The sequence below is a fragment of the Globicephala melas genome, chromosome 13 (assembly GCF_963455315.2).
Source record: "Globicephala melas chromosome 13, mGloMel1.2, whole genome shotgun sequence".
NCBI classification, from domain to species: Eukaryota; Metazoa; Chordata; class Mammalia; order Artiodactyla; family Delphinidae; genus Globicephala; species Globicephala melas.
This window is the reverse complement of record NC_083326.1, coordinates 63,485,212-63,502,656: the sequence shown is the minus strand read 5'-3', so window position 1 is coordinate 63,502,656 and position 17,445 is coordinate 63,485,212. Positions and strand designations below refer to the sequence as shown.

General features: G+C 57.3%; 1 protein-coding gene across 5 annotated transcripts in view; it reads right to left on the bottom strand.

Annotated features, from left to right (window-relative positions):
* MED15 (mediator complex subunit 15) overlaps positions 1-17,445 on the bottom strand; it is a 61,403-nt gene that overhangs the window by 1,907 nt on the left and 42,051 nt on the right. For 3 of the 5 annotated variants that reach the window (XM_030836348.2, XM_060283162.1, XM_060283161.2), the window contains exons 5-15: positions 16,213-16,425; positions 10,198-10,412; positions 8,768-9,106; positions 7,573-7,701; positions 2,415-2,551; positions 2,210-2,337; positions 1,974-2,108; positions 1,832-1,895; positions 934-1,000; positions 329-489; positions 80-246 (exon numbers count right to left, since the gene is read on the bottom strand). In XM_030836348.2, the coding sequence (XP_030692208.1) occupies positions 80-246; positions 329-489; positions 934-1,000; positions 1,832-1,895; positions 1,974-2,108; positions 2,210-2,337; positions 2,415-2,551; positions 7,573-7,701; positions 8,768-9,106; positions 10,198-10,412; positions 16,213-16,425 (1,755 nt within the window). The remainder of the gene's footprint in view (positions 1-79; positions 247-328; positions 490-933; positions 1,001-1,831; positions 1,896-1,973; positions 2,109-2,209; positions 2,338-2,414; positions 2,552-7,572; positions 7,702-8,767; positions 9,107-10,197; positions 10,413-16,212; positions 16,426-17,445) is intronic. The other 2 variants (XM_060283163.1, XM_060283164.1) reach the window with 2 other exon arrangements.

Genomic DNA, 17,445 nt, shown 5'->3' with positions numbered 1-17,445 from the left:
CAGGTGGTCCTGGGCAGTGGCAGAGCCTGAGGCTGCCAGTCACGGTTCATTCTTGATCCACCCCACCCCCGGCACTCACCCAGCTTGCATATCAGGTGGACGGTGCCGTTGTTACTGCAGTGAGAAGGGTCCAAGTTCACCAGGAACTTGGGGTCTAGCCGGGCCACCTCCCCCTGGAGCACATTGGGGATGCTCTGCCGTTCGTCCTCTTCAAACCTACGCTTCCGGGTGCAAACCACCGGGGCCCTGGGGGAGGCAGCCGTGTTGACCATGCTGGCCAGGCCATGGCCCAGGACCCACCGCCCACCAAGCCCTGGGCAGTACACACGTGATGGGGGGGCCATGTATGGCCGTCATGGCAGGCACGAACGTGCGGTACAGGGAATGGTTGAAGACAGGTGAGCGAATATTGGCCAGGACGGCATCCAGGAGTGGCTGGCACAGGTACTGCTGCTTGGTTGGCGGCACCGGGGGAGGTGGGGGCGTGGGCTGGGACAGGACAGCAGGGTCAGCAGCCCACTCTTGGGGCGGCTTTCCAGACCCCAGGTCCTCATCCTCACTCACAGCCAGACCTCCTGGCTCCCCCACCACCTCCACCCCTGCAGACAAAGATGGCTGATCCTGGACACACTCTACTCCCCCTGGGCCTGGCCTTGGGCATAAAAACCCTCACACCTGTGGGGGAAGGAAGCACCCATGGGCCCGCACCCAGAGGCTGATTTCTCCCATGTTCTCACCCCACCCACACTGCAGACCTGACCTGGAAGAGGACTCCTGAGCAGGGTCCCCAGACTGAGCAGCACGGTCCCCTGCCCACCTCTGACTGCAGGCTCCTTCTAGCTCGTGGTTCCGAGTCACTGTGGGGTGAGCCCTGACCTCCCCAGAGATGCCTGCGACCCTACCAACACCACCAGGCCGCAGCACCCCACGCACCACTGCCATGTCATTCTTGAGTTTCTCCAGGGCGATCTCACACTTCTGCAGCGTTTTCAGAGGGCACCTATAGGGGAGAAGATGTGGCTGACTCTCCACGTGGGAGGACAGGGGAGCCGGCAGCTCTCATGTTCTCATCTCAACCACTCACCGTCTGGCCTCCTCTGGATGGAGCGAGACCTGAGGCCTGGGCCACCAGAACCCTCCCCAGGAACCCCAGCCAGCCCACCCGCTGTTCCCAGACCCAGAGTCTAAGGCAAGATGGCCCCGCACCCAGGAGCTGCTGGTCCTGGCTGGCAGAACAAGGCACGCACGTGATGGATCAAGGGGAAAGACAGAGGCCAGGCCCCTGCCCCCCATCCCGATGACCCCAATGAGGGCCTGGAGGGCCGTCCACCGCCAACAGGCCCACTCCTCAGTGCCCAGCATTCTGCCCAGATGAGCAGAACAGGGAGGACGTTCTGGAAGGGGAGCCTGGCCTGAGCCAAGGCCTGGGGAGAGGGCAGGAATCCCAAGGCCAGTCCATGCACAGGAGGTGGCGCTGGCTGAGCTCTGGTGCTCAGCAGCCCCACGGCCAGTGGGCAAGGGAAAGGACATGAGTGCGTGTCCTTTGCCTTCCAAGTGCTTCTCAGACGCCGTCCCAGTTCCCTCCCACAGCCAGCGCTTTCGAGCTCAGCTGCCCCTTTTGCAGATGGGGTAACTAAGAAACAGTCACTTGCCCAAGGCCACCAGCAAATCAGGGGCAGGGCTGCAGGTCAGACTGAAGCCCATCAAGGCCAGTAGCCCAGTGAGGCAGGGCTCTGAGGGCCACAGGGTAGGCCAGCCAAGCAGCTGGGGACCCTCTGTGAGGTGTGGGCGCAGCACCACCTCCCCCCATGGGCCTAGGGGCAAAGCTCACCGCTTGGAGGGGTCTGTCAGTATGTCCAGAAGGCTCTTCATCTTACTCAGGTCCTTTTTTCTGTCTGGGGCAGAAGGAGGCACTCAGACAAGGGCCTGGGCGTCTGCAGGCCCTGCCCCCGGCCCGCCCGCCCGGCCCCCACCTTCGTTCTTGTCGATCTTGTTGATCATACGGCGCAGGGGCTCGATGTACTTGGACAGCTGCTTCAGCTTGTCCAGGTACTGCTGCTCCTCGGCCTGGCTCGAGCCCGCGGGGCTCATGACGGAGCTGGGGTTCACTGCGGGACACGGCCCAGTGAGCACGGCCCCAGCCCACGAAGGGTCGTCAGCCCCTCACCTCGCAGGGCCCCGGACTGTGCCCACCTTGGGTCCGACTTACCAGGCGTGTTCAAAGGTCCTGGGGAGGGGACGCTGAAGTTCTGCGGGGTGCGCGCCGTCACCGGACTCTGGGAGGGCTGCGGCGAAGGGCTGGGCAGGAAGCTGCTGGGGGACGGGGCAGGGCCGGAGCTGTGCAGAGCGAAAGGGAGCGCGGCCATGAGCCTGGGCCTGCAAGCCAAGTGGGGAGGGGCACGGGCCAGGCCTACCTGACGTTGGAGTTGGGCTGTGAGCTGGGTGGGCCGGGCTGCGGGGACGGCTGGGGGGGAGGGGGCATCGACTGCGGGGTCTGCACCTGCTGGCCCGGCGACGGTGACGACAGCATGGTGAGGCCACTCTGGCTGACCTGGAGGGGGAGAGGCTCAGCCTGCTCACCCGCCCCACGCCCCCCCCCCCACTCCCCACTCACAAGCCCCTTCTCTCTTGCAGCCTCGCCATACACCCTGGTCTTTCTCTGATACCCCGCCTCTCAAATACAAACACGGGCACACGCCCCCACCTGTGGGTGCCCACGCAAACACACAGTGACCAAGACGCTGGCAGAAGGGCCGGGCTGGGTGGCCCTCTGCTCCTGGCGGGGGCTTCTGGGCTGCGATGGGACACCCCCAGGTCCCTGCCTCGTGAGTGTGGGAGCCTGTGGGCATGGGAGGGCAGTGAGGGCTGCGCTCTATGACAGGCAGGACCGTCCCACAAACCTCAACAAGACCCCTCAGGCCACAGGCAGCCCCAGCTCTGACAGCACCAAGGTCAAGCCCAGCTGCAGGGCAGTGGGGACGCCTCCATCTTGTTCTGTGTCCCACCTGTGCCTGCCTGACGGGAGCAAAGCCTCCCCTTGTCACCCCTGCCAGCACACCTGGCCTGGGGTTCTGTGGTCTGGCAGCCGAGCAGCCCCTGTGGGACCAGCAGACCCCACTGGGAGAGGGGAGAGGGGAGCGGCTTGGCATCGTGCTCCCTTCTCTGCACGGCAGGCTCTCCCTGCAGTCCTCGTCAGGGCGGACACAGCGGGGTCCCCATCCCGCTGTCATCACTAGGACAATGCCATATTCATCCGAGAACGCAGAGGGAGGAAATCACACACCCAGGACTAAGATCGACGGTGTGTGGAAGTAACTACTTTCCACCCGAGAGGCACAAGATGCCAGTTCTGGCAGCGCGGACGGCTCGGGGAGACAGCTGCCCGCCAGCCCTGTGCCCAGCAGCCCCGGAATGAGCCCTGCAGAGCAGCCTTGCCCAGAGCCTGCGGACAGTGCACAAAGGCTCAGCCGCTTGCCACAGGGGGCCACCCCAAAGGCCCTGTCAGCTTCACTCAGAGCTTCCCCCACACCCCAGCAACCTCCTGTGCACTGAGCATCACCTCCGGAGCCTGCTTCCTGGAGCCCAGCTCACACCCCACCCTCCATTCCCAGCCTGCCCAATTCTGCAGACTGACTCTAGCCTGCCCCCCTCACTCTGCACACCAAGGCTGGACATGGCACTGGAGCAGGGCCTGCATGTGTTCACAATGTGATGATGAAACTAAATGAAAACCACCCAGCCAGGTTCTGAAAGGAGGCAGGGTGATCCATGGGAAACAAAACATCTACCCCAGGAGGATGAGCTGATCTGTGAGGCTAGGGCAGTGCTGATGTCCACGCAGTCTGCCAGGGCAGGGCTCCAAGGCAGGAGAAAGGTCTGCGGGGAGACCCCTGGCATCACAGGTATGTCCCACACTCACCAACAGGTCGCATGCAGCAGACACTGCAAGCCAGGGGTGACCCAGACAGTAGCAGATGCCAACATGACCCCAGCAATAGCTGTGGGTGCGAGGCAGCCCTCATGCAGAGCTGGGAGTGGACAGTCCTGCAGCCACACCAACAAAAGAACTTCCAGGGTGTGGGCCAGGAAGCCGTTCTCCTGTTGTCTGTCGAAACTTGAGCGCTGCCTGAAGAGCCCACCACCCACCCTACCAGATGCTAAGTGGGATGTCAGTGCGTGGAGCACGCTTTGTGCTGGGCTCCCCTGCCTGCACCCGGGGTGTGGCTGATAGCACCCAAAGGCCACGGCTGGCCGGCACCACCCTGTACTTTGGAGTGCCCAGCTGTGAGCCCCGTGGCAGCTCAACAGTGCTCCTTCCAGAGCAAGAGAGGCCCAGAAGCACTCAGGTGGTGTGAAAGAGACGCTATTTCTTCCCAGAAGAAACAAAGTCATCAGGAATGAAAAGCTTGACTCTGATCTCTGCGGACTGTTTTTCTGGTCACAGAGCTCCAGAGGTGGAAAGCTGGTTTTCTCTTGACCACAGATCCTAACGAGACACACCAGACGTCTACAGTATTGGATGAGCCAGGCCACGACTCCTCCTCCCAACACACACCCGCCCAGGGAGGCCCCGAGCGGCCATGGTGGAGGGCCCAGTGGGAGAGGAGGGGGCGCAGGGCGTGCTCAGCCCATTCCACACACTGTTCCACACACACACATCAGGGAAGGGGGTCTGTAACGTAAGAATGACAGCTAAGCTTCCGAATGCTGGAAGAACAGGAAGCAGGAAGACCAAAGCACAGGGGCTGCTGGGAAATGGAGACGCATCCTGTCCTGGTTTTCACCTGCCATCATGGGGTGTGGCTCTCGCGCTGAGTCCTAGTCCAGCGCCCCGCTGGACAGGGATGTGACGGGGACATCTCTCTCATCTACACAAGTTAATGTCAGAGTCAGGCATACAGAACAGTGTTCACTGATTTTCCTGAAACACCCAAATCCCAAACTCCAGCCTGGGCTGTGAGCCCCACCACCCATCAGGCCCCAGCACCACCAAGCGCACAATGAGGCCCCCCTCCTCTGCTCTGAGAGGGCAGACTTGAGAGACCAGGCCTGGGGGCCGCCACCTGGGCCCCCATCCCAGCACCTCTTTCACACACTGCAACACTGGACCCCGTGTTCTGAGGTCAAATGCGTGGGCCCCGCACGTTATGTGTCAACCTCCTGGTAGGTGACCAGCTGGTACGATCGAGAGCCTCAAAATGCCCCCGTGAGTCACTCTGGGAAATGTCAGCAAACGGTCCAGGACCTGCCATGCACCACGGCTAACAGCAAAAAACCAGAAGTAACCTCAGGATCCGAGAACAAGACAATAATTAAGGACAGCAGGATACGTTCATAAGAGGAACAGCACACAGCCACGGAAGGCAACACTGACCAAGGGACTCTAATTACAGGACAACCTTTTACTTCTATTGTAACGTGAAAAAGAAAGAAGCCACACACAAAATCCTAGAGAACCGGAAAGAAAAGAAGCCAAGCAGGCTCTCCCGCTTGAAATGCTTCCCTTGCTTATACTCCCCTCAACCTCTCCCACCTTCTACAGCCACCACCTGTTTTCTAGTTTTAGGGTCAGAATATCTGTAGCCTTGTCTTGTCCACTGTTGCCACCGAGGTTGCAAAAAAAGGCTGTGAATCCAGAGATTCTCCCTCAGGGGTCTCCTTGCACCCTGGGAACCCCACTGCTGCTAGATCCACACAGTAAGGCAGCCAACTGGCCCCCAGGGACCTGCACGAGCACCCCACACATACCTGCGCCAGACCTGGGAACCCACAGTGCGGCCCCGCAGGCAGGGTGAGGCCTCATTTCCACTCTGCCCAAGGCTGGCCTCTCACTCAGGATGGGGTGGACACCCCTCCCATAAACCCTGAAGGTACATCCTCAGAAAACCAAACCCGCTCGCAGGTATGAGTGGTGGCGCCTCCTCCCCACCCAGCTACCCGAGTCCCCACCTAGGGAGAAGAGCCCACGCCTGCCTCAGCCCTGCCGGCTGTCAGCCCTCCGTGCTCCACGAGGGGGCAGAAGGTTACAAATCAAGGTTACCCTCAAGGTGATCAAGCCCACGGCCAAGCCCCACGTGGGCTGGACTGGGACCTCCAGCAGAAGCAAAGGCATGTGACTACCAGGAAGGGAAGCACAGCCAAGGGGTTGGCATGGGGAATGGAGCGCATCCCCCTCGGCCACTGCAGGAGAGTGATGGGCGCCCAGGAAGCTGCAGGGAGTCCACCTACCCAAGCGAGAAGCCTACGAACCAGCAGGTGGGGCCTGGACCATTGGAAGACGGCAACTCTTCGGCTGCTCGCTTCCCAAACACCAAGAACTGGGGTGAAAAGGGAAGTTCTGCTTCAGGATGGAAGCTGCCAGGTCAGAGGGCCAAGCCTCCCACTCTCCTACCAGACCTGAGAGGCAGTAAGGGCAGCGGCTTCCACCGGCTGGGCGGTCACTCCATGCCGCTGCTGCCATCCCAACTCTGACCACACTCCGCACAGGACACCGAGAGCAGAGAGCCCCAGGAGGCCTGGGGACAAGGCTGGGACACACAGGGTGGTGGCAGAGGACGCCAACATTGTCATACAAGGCCTCCAGCCCTGCCCCAGCTACAGACATGATGTCCGTGGTTTGTTGCACATAATACCACAGGCGGGCAAGCTGGTGATGTGGCGCAGTGACCAAGAGCTACCTCCAAACGCCACAGTTCCCCTCAGCGGTGTGTTTCCCACGGACTCCAGCCATGTGGCGGGGACCAGGAAGGACCATTTCTGAGCCTCCCGCCAATGCTAAGGGAACACACGGCATCCCAGCAGTGCTTACCACACGGTCCAGTGCCCCAGACAGGGAGCTCAACGGACTCGGGGAGTGAGCAGGGCAGGAGCTGGCAGGGACACTCAGCACGGCAGCCCAGTGCCGCACAGCACCGGGGTGCCGGGTCGCCCCTGGGGTCTCACCACATCGGCTCTGTCTAAAGCCAACGCTCTTCTGAGCCAGACTATCAGTGTTGCCACTGCTGGGTGGAGACAGGAGGAACCAAGGCCGGGGACTGGACATAGGTGAGGGGGGCGTCTATGGAGAAGTCATGAGGCCCAGCCTCCCACCCCAGACACCAAGGAGGCTGTGGCCTCTACTAGGCAAGGCCGGAAGGTCTCCTCCATCCCATCGACATCTGATTTGCGGAGAGTGGGCATGGTGGACCTGGGCCACATGTGCCACACGTGCCACACAGGGGTGAGCCCTGCAAGTCAGCAGGGCAAGGGGCCATGGCACAAGTCTGTGCTGACCACCAGAGCCACATGCCACCATCCTCGTGCTCTTCCCAGTTTCTAGAGAGCTACTATCCCCCCAGCCCCATGCTCAGGGCTGAGGTAAGAAGAGATCGTGATGCTCTCACCAATGCCCTCTTGGAGGAGAAGGGAAGAGGGAAGATGTGGGGCATCACGGAAGGTGGGAACAGCCTGTGCCCTGTGAAGCCGGGGGCCCAGACACGGCCGGGCGGGGCTTCCACCCAAGGTCCCCAGGGACAGGCCCTGATCCAACCAGGACCCTCACCATAGCGCGGGGGACATGCTCTGGGCCCTCACCTGGACTCCGGGACCCACTATCTGGGAGGCCTGAGCCGTCGGCACTGCTGTCTGCGGTGGCACCTGGGGCTGCACCTGCGGCACCTGGGGCTGCACCTGCGGCTGCTGCACCACCATCGGAGCCCGGACCTGAGGAGGAAGGGAGCAGCAATCTGGAGCCACCAGGGCACAGGGCAGAGCACCTCCACGTCTGTCTGTGGGAGCCGGAGTCTCTAAGCTCTCCTTGAGAAGGGGGATGGGCTTGCCACCACTTCCCTGGCTGATATCCCGCTACTGGCTGTCCCTTATCCCACGGCTCATCAAAAGTGTCCACGCCAGCCTGGCTCTGAGTCAGCACAATTGAGCCCTGTCTCTCCTGGCGAGACGCCTGCCCCAATGGGACACCACCACACAGCCGTCACCACCAGCTACCGCAGCAAGCAGAGCACGCTGATGGTCTACGAGAACCCCACTCTGAGCCCTGACTCCTCAAAGGAAACCAGGTGACAGGTGTGACCCTCCTCAAGACCCTCCCCAGATCTCCAGCCTGCACCTGTGGGGCTTACTATTCAGCCACTACTCGATTCAGGTGTGGCCCATATCCCCACTTCACCCAATGAACAGCAAATAGAAAAGGCCACAAAAACCAAGGAAGTGAGTTGAAAAAACATTTAAATGGCCCCTTGACACAGCTACCCTTGACTCAGTACAATATTTTGTCTTTCATGTAAATGTCACTGATTGGTTCTGCTTTTACACAGATGCATAAGACTGAAAATAACAGTATTTTACATCAATACACCCCTCAAAAATACGGTCATGATCTCTGCTCAGAACAGAACTGAGTGGTCAGCAGACCACCGTGGACGCCCGGGGAGGTGGTACACTGCCCCCCCCCCAACAGTGAGAAGATGGATGTTGCCATCCATCTAATCATCCACAATCTTACAATGCCTGTGGCTACCACCGAATCAGCCATGCTGCTCGGAAGACAAGGTGCCATACGGGAGCAGGGGTGTCGCACACTGGATGCAGCAGCTGGCGGAATGCACACACCCTTGCTGATCTGGATGTGCGGGCCGGCAGGGGCCAGGGCCACCTGAGTCCTGGTGCTGGAAGAAGAGGACCTTCCATCTACAGCCAGGGCGCCCCAGAGACCGCCTACAGCACAGGAGACGCCAGAAGAGCCCCGGCTGTGCGAGCCCTGGGTACTCACGAGTTTCAGCTGCGGCTGGGCATACAGCATCTGTCCGGGGAGGGCCGGAGCCTGCGACACCAAAGGCTGTGTCTGTGACTGAGGCGGGAGCTGCGATGGCTGGTTCTGGGCCACTGGCGGCTGGGGCTGTGGTGGTGGCTGGTGGTGCTGCGGGTGATGCAGCTGCTGCAGCTGCTGGGGCAGGGCCTGTGAGGGGGGAGGCTGTGGCTGCTGCATTGGGGGCTGCTGTATTGGCGGCTGGGCCTGCAAAGCCTGCTGCTGCTGCTGCTGCTGCTGTTGCTGTTGCTGCAGCTGCAGCTGTGCCATCCGTTGTAGTTGTTGCTGCTGCTGCTGCTGCATCTGGGGTGGAACAAGCAGCACCCATCACCTCTCCGGCCTTGGAATCCTGTGTTGGAAAGTCTGCCCAGGATGCTCTCCCGGGAGACAGAGGGACACCGAGGGCACCAAGCGTGCACCTGTGCCCTGGTCACCAGATGCTGGCCCATCTCTAGGCCTGAGAGGACAAAGGAAGGGTCCAGGGAAGGGTCTGGAGGGCTTGGTAAGGGGTCACATATAGGCGCAGACCCAGAGAAGCCGGGCAAGGTTCAGCTGACCGCAGATCTCCAAAGCCTCTCCAGGGATGCCTGTTTGGTCCCTAGAGTGGTCACAGGACCAGGCTCAGGATGAGGAGGAAAAGTGGGGCTGGGGCTTTCCTGGTGGCGCAGCAGTTGAGAGTCCGCCTGCCAAAGCAGGGGACACGGGTTTGTGCCCCGGTCCGGGAAGATCCCACATGCCGCGGAGCGGCTGGGCCCGTGAGCCATGGCCGCTGAGCCTGCGTGTCCGGAGCCTGTGCTCCGCAACGGGAGAGGCCACAACAGTGAGAGGCCCGCGTACCGGAAAAAAAAAAAAAAAAAGCGCGACTGAAGATTCACTGTCAGCCCTGGGAGAGGGGCTTCCAAGATCCAGGAGGGGCCTCGGGAAAAGCAGGCATAAGCCAAGGCCTGGAGCAGGTGGGAAAGAGCAGGGGGTCCTTCAGGGCTTACCTCCCTTAACCCACAACAGGCCTGACAAAAGACGCTTAACCCATCAGGGCGTTGACTGCAGAGCATGTGCGTGAGAAAAGGTTTTCTTGTAAGCAGGGCTCCTAATGTGACATGGCCACCCCTGCGGGACACTAGGCAGGGCTCGATTAGTGCCGCGTCCAGACACTGGAACACTCAGGGACAGGTCAGGAGGCCTGCGTGTGCTCAGAGGACACACACCCACGGGGTGGTCCAGGCCGTGCTACGAGTGGAGGGTAGCCTCACTCTGGCCTGGGCAGACTCTCACATGAACTGCCTGCACCAGGAGCCACCTGATCCATCCCCCAGCACACAGTAGGCCCACTCATTCTCGTCCCAGGCTCGGGGGCCCTGGAGAAGGCCAGGGTCCAGAACGATGGCGTCTAGTACCTGCTGCTGGTTCTGATGATGCAACTTGATCAGATGCTGCTGCTGCTGCTGCTGCTGGAGCTGCTGCTGCTGCACCACAGCCTGAAACTGCTGCTGCATGGCACTCTGCTGCACCTGGAACTGCTGCTGCTGCTGCTGCTGCAGCGCCGCCTGCTGCTGTGCCTGGAACTGCTGCTGCTGCTGCTGCAGCGCCACCTGTTGGAGCTGCAGCTGGGCTGGAGACAGACGGGTCGGGGAACTCGCACTGGGTGCAGCGGGGAAGGCGCCGCCCCCGCCAGTGCGGGAGGGACAGGGGTGACGATGACAGGACGGAACTTACTATAGAGTGAATCACAGTAGTAATGAACAGGAAAGAACAGGCCAGCCAAGAGGCCTGGGACCCAGCAACTAGTGATCTGCTTCCCGTCTCAATGGAACCACCTGCTCTGGACACTTCGTATCAACAGAATCTCACAACTGGGATCTTTTGTGACTGGCTCCTTCCCCTCAGCATCCCGTTTACAAGGTTCACCCACACTGTGGCACGGATCAGTATTCCCTTTCTTTTTGTTGCCGAATAATACTCCACTATATGGATTTCCCACATTTTGTGTTGTCCATCAGCTGATGGACATCTGGGTTGTTTCCACTTTTTGGTAGTTATAAATAATGCTGATACAAACAATCATTCAGGAACTTCCCTGGTGGTCCAGTGGTTAAGACTCCAGACTGCAGGGGGCATGGGTTCAATCCGGGCTCAGGGAAATAAGATGCCACCAGCCACGCAGCGCGGCCAAAAAATTAAAAACAAATCAATAAAAAAACAATCATTCACAAGATTTTCAGTGATCCGGTCTCTTTGGGTGATGAAAATGTTTTAAAATTGATGCCGTGAGTGCACTGACCACCCCTGCACAGTACACTTCAAGTGGGTGAATATGAATACATGAACTATATTTCAATAAAGATGAAAAGGAGGAACACAGAGACACTATGCCCAGTTTTCCCCAATAGTAGCACTTTGTATAACACCATAACACAATCAGAATGTGTGCTCATTTGCCTGAGTGTGTAGTTTAAATTCTATACAATTTTCTCACCTGGCAAGATTCAGCCACCATGGAGGTCAAGACCTGGCACAGTTCCAACACCACAGGAGCCCTTGTGGTGCCACGCCTCACCAGCTACTAAGGTGACCTCCATTTCTAATGACTCTGCCATTTTTAAACCACACAGAAGGACTGGCTCTCTCCTTCAGCACAATTTCTGAAGAGCGTCAGGGTGGGGAGTACATCCATGCAGGACCCATTGTGAGCACATTTCCCACCCACAGGCTTAGACGAAGCTGCTCACTACATCCTTCAACGCCTCTCTAAATTCATTATTTTTGTCTGGTTAACTCAGTAACTGGGAGGGGAAATTGCCCAACACACCTTTTATTTTCAAGTCTTTTTGCATCTTCTATTTCAGGTATGTTTCCTGTAAGGATTAAAGAGCTGTACCCTCTCCTTCCGTTTCCATTCAGTCTCAGCAGGAAAGCCTATTCCTTCACTTTTACTGTGATTACTTATGGTTTTCAACTTATTTGTATCTGTCTTTCCCCTTCTAAGTTTCCTCTTTTTTTTGAGCTTTACTGAGGTATAATAGACATTTTTTTCTCCTCTTCTGAATTCTGTTTTGTTGGAGGACTGGGTTGATTTTTGTTCGTTTGGATTTTTGTTTGTTGTTTCTGTCTCATTCCATTTTTTCCTATGGATTTGGAATTTACAAACTATTTCTACTGTTTTAGCAACGACTTTTACAATTTTATCATGCATATTTAATTTAACAAAGTATAAAGTTTATCCACATTTAAACCTCTTTCCCAAATATGAGGACCTTAGAATCCTCTCTAAACATTTTTTTAAAGTAGGTTTTACATGCACACAATAGACCTGATATCCTTGATATTTGCCCTTCCTGACTCCATTTGGTATGGTCCCTGTTTATCTTCTTATGCCCACACAGCAGACTTATATTAAGAGGCAGGATAGAATAAAGGCCAGGGGTACAGCCTCGGACCCAGACACCTGGACTCAAATCCCAACTCTGTCACTGCTCTGTGTCTCAGTTTCCTCAGCTGTACTACATACCCCTACATTGGACTCAGAATTAAATAATCTACTACAGACCCAAAACAGTGCTCAGAACCTGTAGAGGGTAGCTGTAAGGATTATTTTACAGAGGTAATTTTTGTTTACACCAAGGATTCCCAGCCTTGCCCCTCCTGACACCTTGGGCCAGACAACACCGTGCTGTGGGGGCTGCCCTGTACACGGAAGATGCTCAGCAGCATCTCTGGCCTCTGCCCACTGGATGCCAGCAGCAGCATCCCCCCCCGCCACCAGCTGTAACAGCCAAACTGTCTCCACATATTGCCAAACACTCACCAGGGTGCAAAATCGCTTAGAATCACTACCTTAGATTTGTGCGTGTTTATGCCCTTATATGGAAAATGTTTCTTCTCCCATTTACACCTGGCATCTTGGGAAGGATGGTCTGAGAGGTAAGAGGAAATGGTGAGGGGAAAAAGAAGTATGCCCTTAAAAACTTTTAGTGAAGGTCTCCTCGGCTTTGTTGGCAGCTCTGTGCCCAGGGCTCTAACAATCTCTACTGTCTTCTTGACTCCATCACCGAGTCTGCTGAGTCTGCTTCTCGCTCCTTGACAGAAATGGCTGTTTCTGAGACAGTCTTCTGGCCTTTGGTGTCCTGCTGTTTCACAACAGGTTGGGGCATGGATGCCTTATTTAACCTGTGTGGTCCACTGGGCTTTCATCGGCCATCGTCTCCTCACACCCTCTGTGCTTCCATCTGCACTTAGATGCCCGTCAGACTTCCTGATTTCATGCTCCACGTTTCTCACCCTCCTGTTCCTGAGGCCTCTTCTCTAGGCTACGTTCTAGGTAACGTCTTCAAATGTAGCTTCTAGTTCAAACTCTTTCTTCAGCTGTATCTAATCTGTTTATTCATCCACACTTTCCTCTTTCGATGACTTTACTTCTCGTCTCTACAAGTTCTACTTGGTTACTTTTCAAATCTATTTGGTCACTCCTGATACAGTATCACAGTGTCCGTTCATTTGGAAGTCCAACCTTTATTTTTTTAAGCACCCCAAGGCCATATCTAACAATGGCTATGTCCCGGGGCGTCTCCACATCTGGTGATTGTTTCTGCTCCTCCTTGAGGTGTGTCTGCTTCCTTCCATGCCTGCTGATTTTGTGTGCTCAATGACTGACCCTGATCTGCAATTCTCACAGGCCTAAACTGGGAGCACCCTCCTCCAATCTGCCCCGGGTTCTGGCGGAGCTGGGGGTTGCCAAGGGCCCTGGCACATCCTGGACGGAGGGATCCCAGGATTGCTTTCCCCCACCTTGCAGCGTGCCAAGGCACAGCAGGGTAAAGAGCTGCCCCTACCTTCTGCCAGCCCAACAATCCAAAACACAGTCTACACAGAAGGAGAGAGGGCTCCTCAGCAACAGCCAGAAATACGGCTTATTTTTAAAGTAGGTTCTACAAGCACATGATATAAAATTCATCAAGGAAACAAAAAAGTATAGTTTAAAAGTATCCTGTACCTCAGCCCCAGCCTTATCCACAGTCAGCAGTGTGTGTTTCCTGTGACTAACCCAGGTCACCTGGAGATGCACAGCAGGCTCTGGGCTGCCCTTTGCGAGTCCTCTGACCCAGGACCTACACTCTGGGGGCGTGGAACTAAGGTCCGAAGCAGGCTTCATCACACAGTGGCGTTTGGAGGTGTCAGAAAAGGGCAGCAACTACCCATCAAGCACTACACTTATTTCAGGTAGACCAGGCCACCAGAGGTCACAGGCAGGGAGGGTGGGTCTCTGTAGAGGCAGCAGCAGCACATGAGAGTAGAGACCACTTTAACTTCCACTGGTGCCACACAGGAGACCAAGCCCCTCGGAAGCTGAAGACAGGATGTGGGCCAAGGTTGGACTAGGGAGGGTGCAAGACAGCCCACCAAAGCGTCACTGCTGAACTGACAGTCTCAGGAGTCAGACTGCAAAACATTCTAAACTCATACAGCTTAAAACTATTTTTTATTATAAAATCTAAGTTTGTGATAAAAAAGAAATTCAACCAGCGCACCCGAGTATAACATGAAAAGGAGCATCCTTCTGAAAGCCGCCCTGCCTCTGTGTGTGTGTGTGTGTGTGTGTGTGTGTGTGTGAGAGAGAGAGAGAGAGAGAGAGAGAGAGAGAGAGAGAGGCAGGTGTGCTGACAAGAGGGGACCTGGGAGCTCGAGATGAAGAACCAACCACTGAGCCAAGCGTCAGACGGCAAGACGTCAATAAGGAAGAGAAATGAAGCTCTGGGAGGAAGGGGGTGTCTGGGGGCAGAAGGTGCCAGTGCAGGAGTGGGTGGGAGAGAGGATGCATGTGGCCTCTGAGAAGGGCAAGGTGACCCGGACACAGGGAACCCAACAAAGAACAGGGTGCTCAAGGCCGCGGCTGCCCTCATCACAGGGTTCCTGAGAGGGACGCGAGACAGAATACATGGGAACACCACAATATGCACACAAGCATTCACAGCAGCTTTAGTTTAACAGCCCAAACTGAAACAACCCACATGTCCTTCAAGGGTGAGCGGATAAGTGAATTGTGCGTGGCCCAGCAGTCCAGGGAATATTACTCAGCAGTGAACAGGAAGGAATTACCAACACCACCTGGAGGTTCCCAAGGGCGTCAGGCCGAGTGAAAAAAAGCCAGTCTCAACAAGTCAAATATTGCATGCTTCTATTTATGTAACATTCGCAAAATGACACAATTACCAAGGCGGAGAACAGATCAGCAGCTGCCGGGCTTTGGGTTGGAGGGAGGGTGTGATTATTAGGAGGCACTAGGACAGCCTGTTGGTGGTGACGGTTCCACGTGCTAACTCCATTCCATATGTGATAAGACCTCACAGAACCACACACATGCACGCCCATGCGCAAGAGTGCATGCAAAGACTGGTCACATGTGAATAAAGTCTGCCTGAGTTGACAGCACTGTCGTGGTTTTGGTGATGTACTAGGATGTTTTCGTTGGGGAAGCTGGGGGAAGGGCACATGGGAGCTCTGTGCTATTCTGCAACTTCCTGTGACTCTTCAACTATTTCAAAAATAAAAAGTTACATAAGGGGAAAAAAGTACTGAAGCACTTAGCAGTATTAGATAAAAGTCTACAAGCATAAATGTCCATCAAGAGGGTCCTGGGGGACTTCCCTGGTGATGCAGTAGTTACGAATCCACCTGCCAATGCAGGGGACATGGGTTTGAGCCCCGGTCTGGGAAGATCCCACATGCCACGGAGCAACTAGGCCTGTGCGCCACAACTACTGAGCCTGCGATCTAGAGCCCGCGAGCCACAACCGCTGAGCCCGCGTGCCACAACTACTGAAGCCCACGCGCCTAGAGCCCGTGCTCCACAACAAGAGAAGCCACTGCAGTGAGAAGCCCGTACACCGCAACAAAGAGTAGCCCCCGCTCGTCGCAACTAGAGAAAGCCTGTGCACAGCAATGAAGACCCAACACACCCAAAAATAAATAAATATTTTTTTAAAAAAAAGAGGGTCCTGGGACAGAGGCAGCTGGCGCTGCAACCCTGCTCCTGGCCCAAGCAGTTGTGCGGAGGATCAGGCGCCTCCTTCGGGAGGGGAATCAGGATGCGAGCCACAGCCTGGGCGGCCTGGGGCCAGGGCAACGCTGGAAGGGACAGATGGGGCTTCGCGGCTGAGGACACCCTGAGACGGAGCTGTTTCTATCTTGACTACAAAGCACAGCCCCTTGGATGGAGTCCCAGGCCACCCCATCCTCCTCCAAGTCCTCCCTCAGCCTGGGCAAGAGGGCCTCGGTGTCCCTCGCCCTCTGGGAGGCAAAGCAGGCTGGAGCTTCCCCAGCTCCACTCGCCCCCTCACCACCCCCACCCCCGGCTGGGAAGAGAACGCGCCGCCTGTGGAGAGCGCGGCAGGTTCTCTGAGAAGCGTGGTACTCACTCTGCGGAGCGGCCGTGGACACGACGGCCATGCCATGGGGGGCCATCCCCGAGGTGCCAGGAGGTGGCTGCCCCGAGAGTGGCATCGGCTGCCCCATGGCCCCCAGGCCGCCCATCCCGCCCAGGGGCTGGCCGGGGCCCCGAGCAGGTAGGCCAATGCCGGCTGCTCCCGCGGCGGGCCCGCCAGTCAGGCTCTGCAGCGCATTCATAGGGTCTGCGGGGCACAGGGTGCAGCGTCTCAGGGCAGTGTCCGCCAAACCGGGCCAGGCTCCGTGGGCCATAAGGCCTTCCCAGGCACACGCTTCCTCCCACCTCCAGGCTCGACACCCTCAGTGTACCAAATGGTGAGCGGCCGGAGTCCCGGGAGTCCCCCAAGCCCCGGCCCAGCTGCATACCACACCCCAGGGGCTGGGACACCTCCTAGGCAGGGAGCACAGCCCACACCCTAGCCTAGCCTATGCCAGGTCCTGACAGACTCCAAGGGACGAGCAAGCCCTCGGTGGCAGGCGGTGGCCCCACCCCTCCTGGCCATAGGCCCCTCCTGCTGGGTGAGACACACCTGGGAATCCAGAGAAAACAAGGGTCAAGGGCTCTTCACAGTAAGCCGAGCCTGGGGCCAGAGAAAAGGGGGCAGGAGTAGATGTCCCAGGGAGGTTACAAGTCCCCTTGTGCACCAGAAGCCCATCTTTGCTAAGTCTGGGCAGGACCCCACTGAGGAGCAGTTCTCAGGAAAGACCCCTGAGAACAAGGGTGTGTGGGAGGGGTCCGCAGATGCTCGCCAGCTGAGTGAGTAATGGCCAGGGCCTGGGGCAGGAGCCAGAGGCTCTTGTTATAACAGCAAAGAGCCACCTGCAGGCAGGTGTGGCCTGGCCGGCTCACCCTGCCACAGAACCGAATAAACACACACATTCTCCTGGCCAAGCACTCTTGATACCCACCCCCACCACCACCCCCCAGCCCTGGCTGGCCAACAATCACTGCACAAGCCAAGGGACCCCAGGCAGGTGCAGCCAGCTCGGCCAAGGCAAGCCTGGGCATGCGGCATGTGCCGCCGACAGTAAGACAAACAGCCCGCCAGGGTGGCTCCCCGCCCGGCAGTCGGAGTTTAGTTGGCCACTGGGATCTGCTAAACTCCTTCACTGGCAGCTCACTCAGCGAGACCTAGGCTAAATCAACAGAGTTCCCATGAGATAAAACCTTGAAATTAAAAAATAAAAAAGAATGACAATTCTTA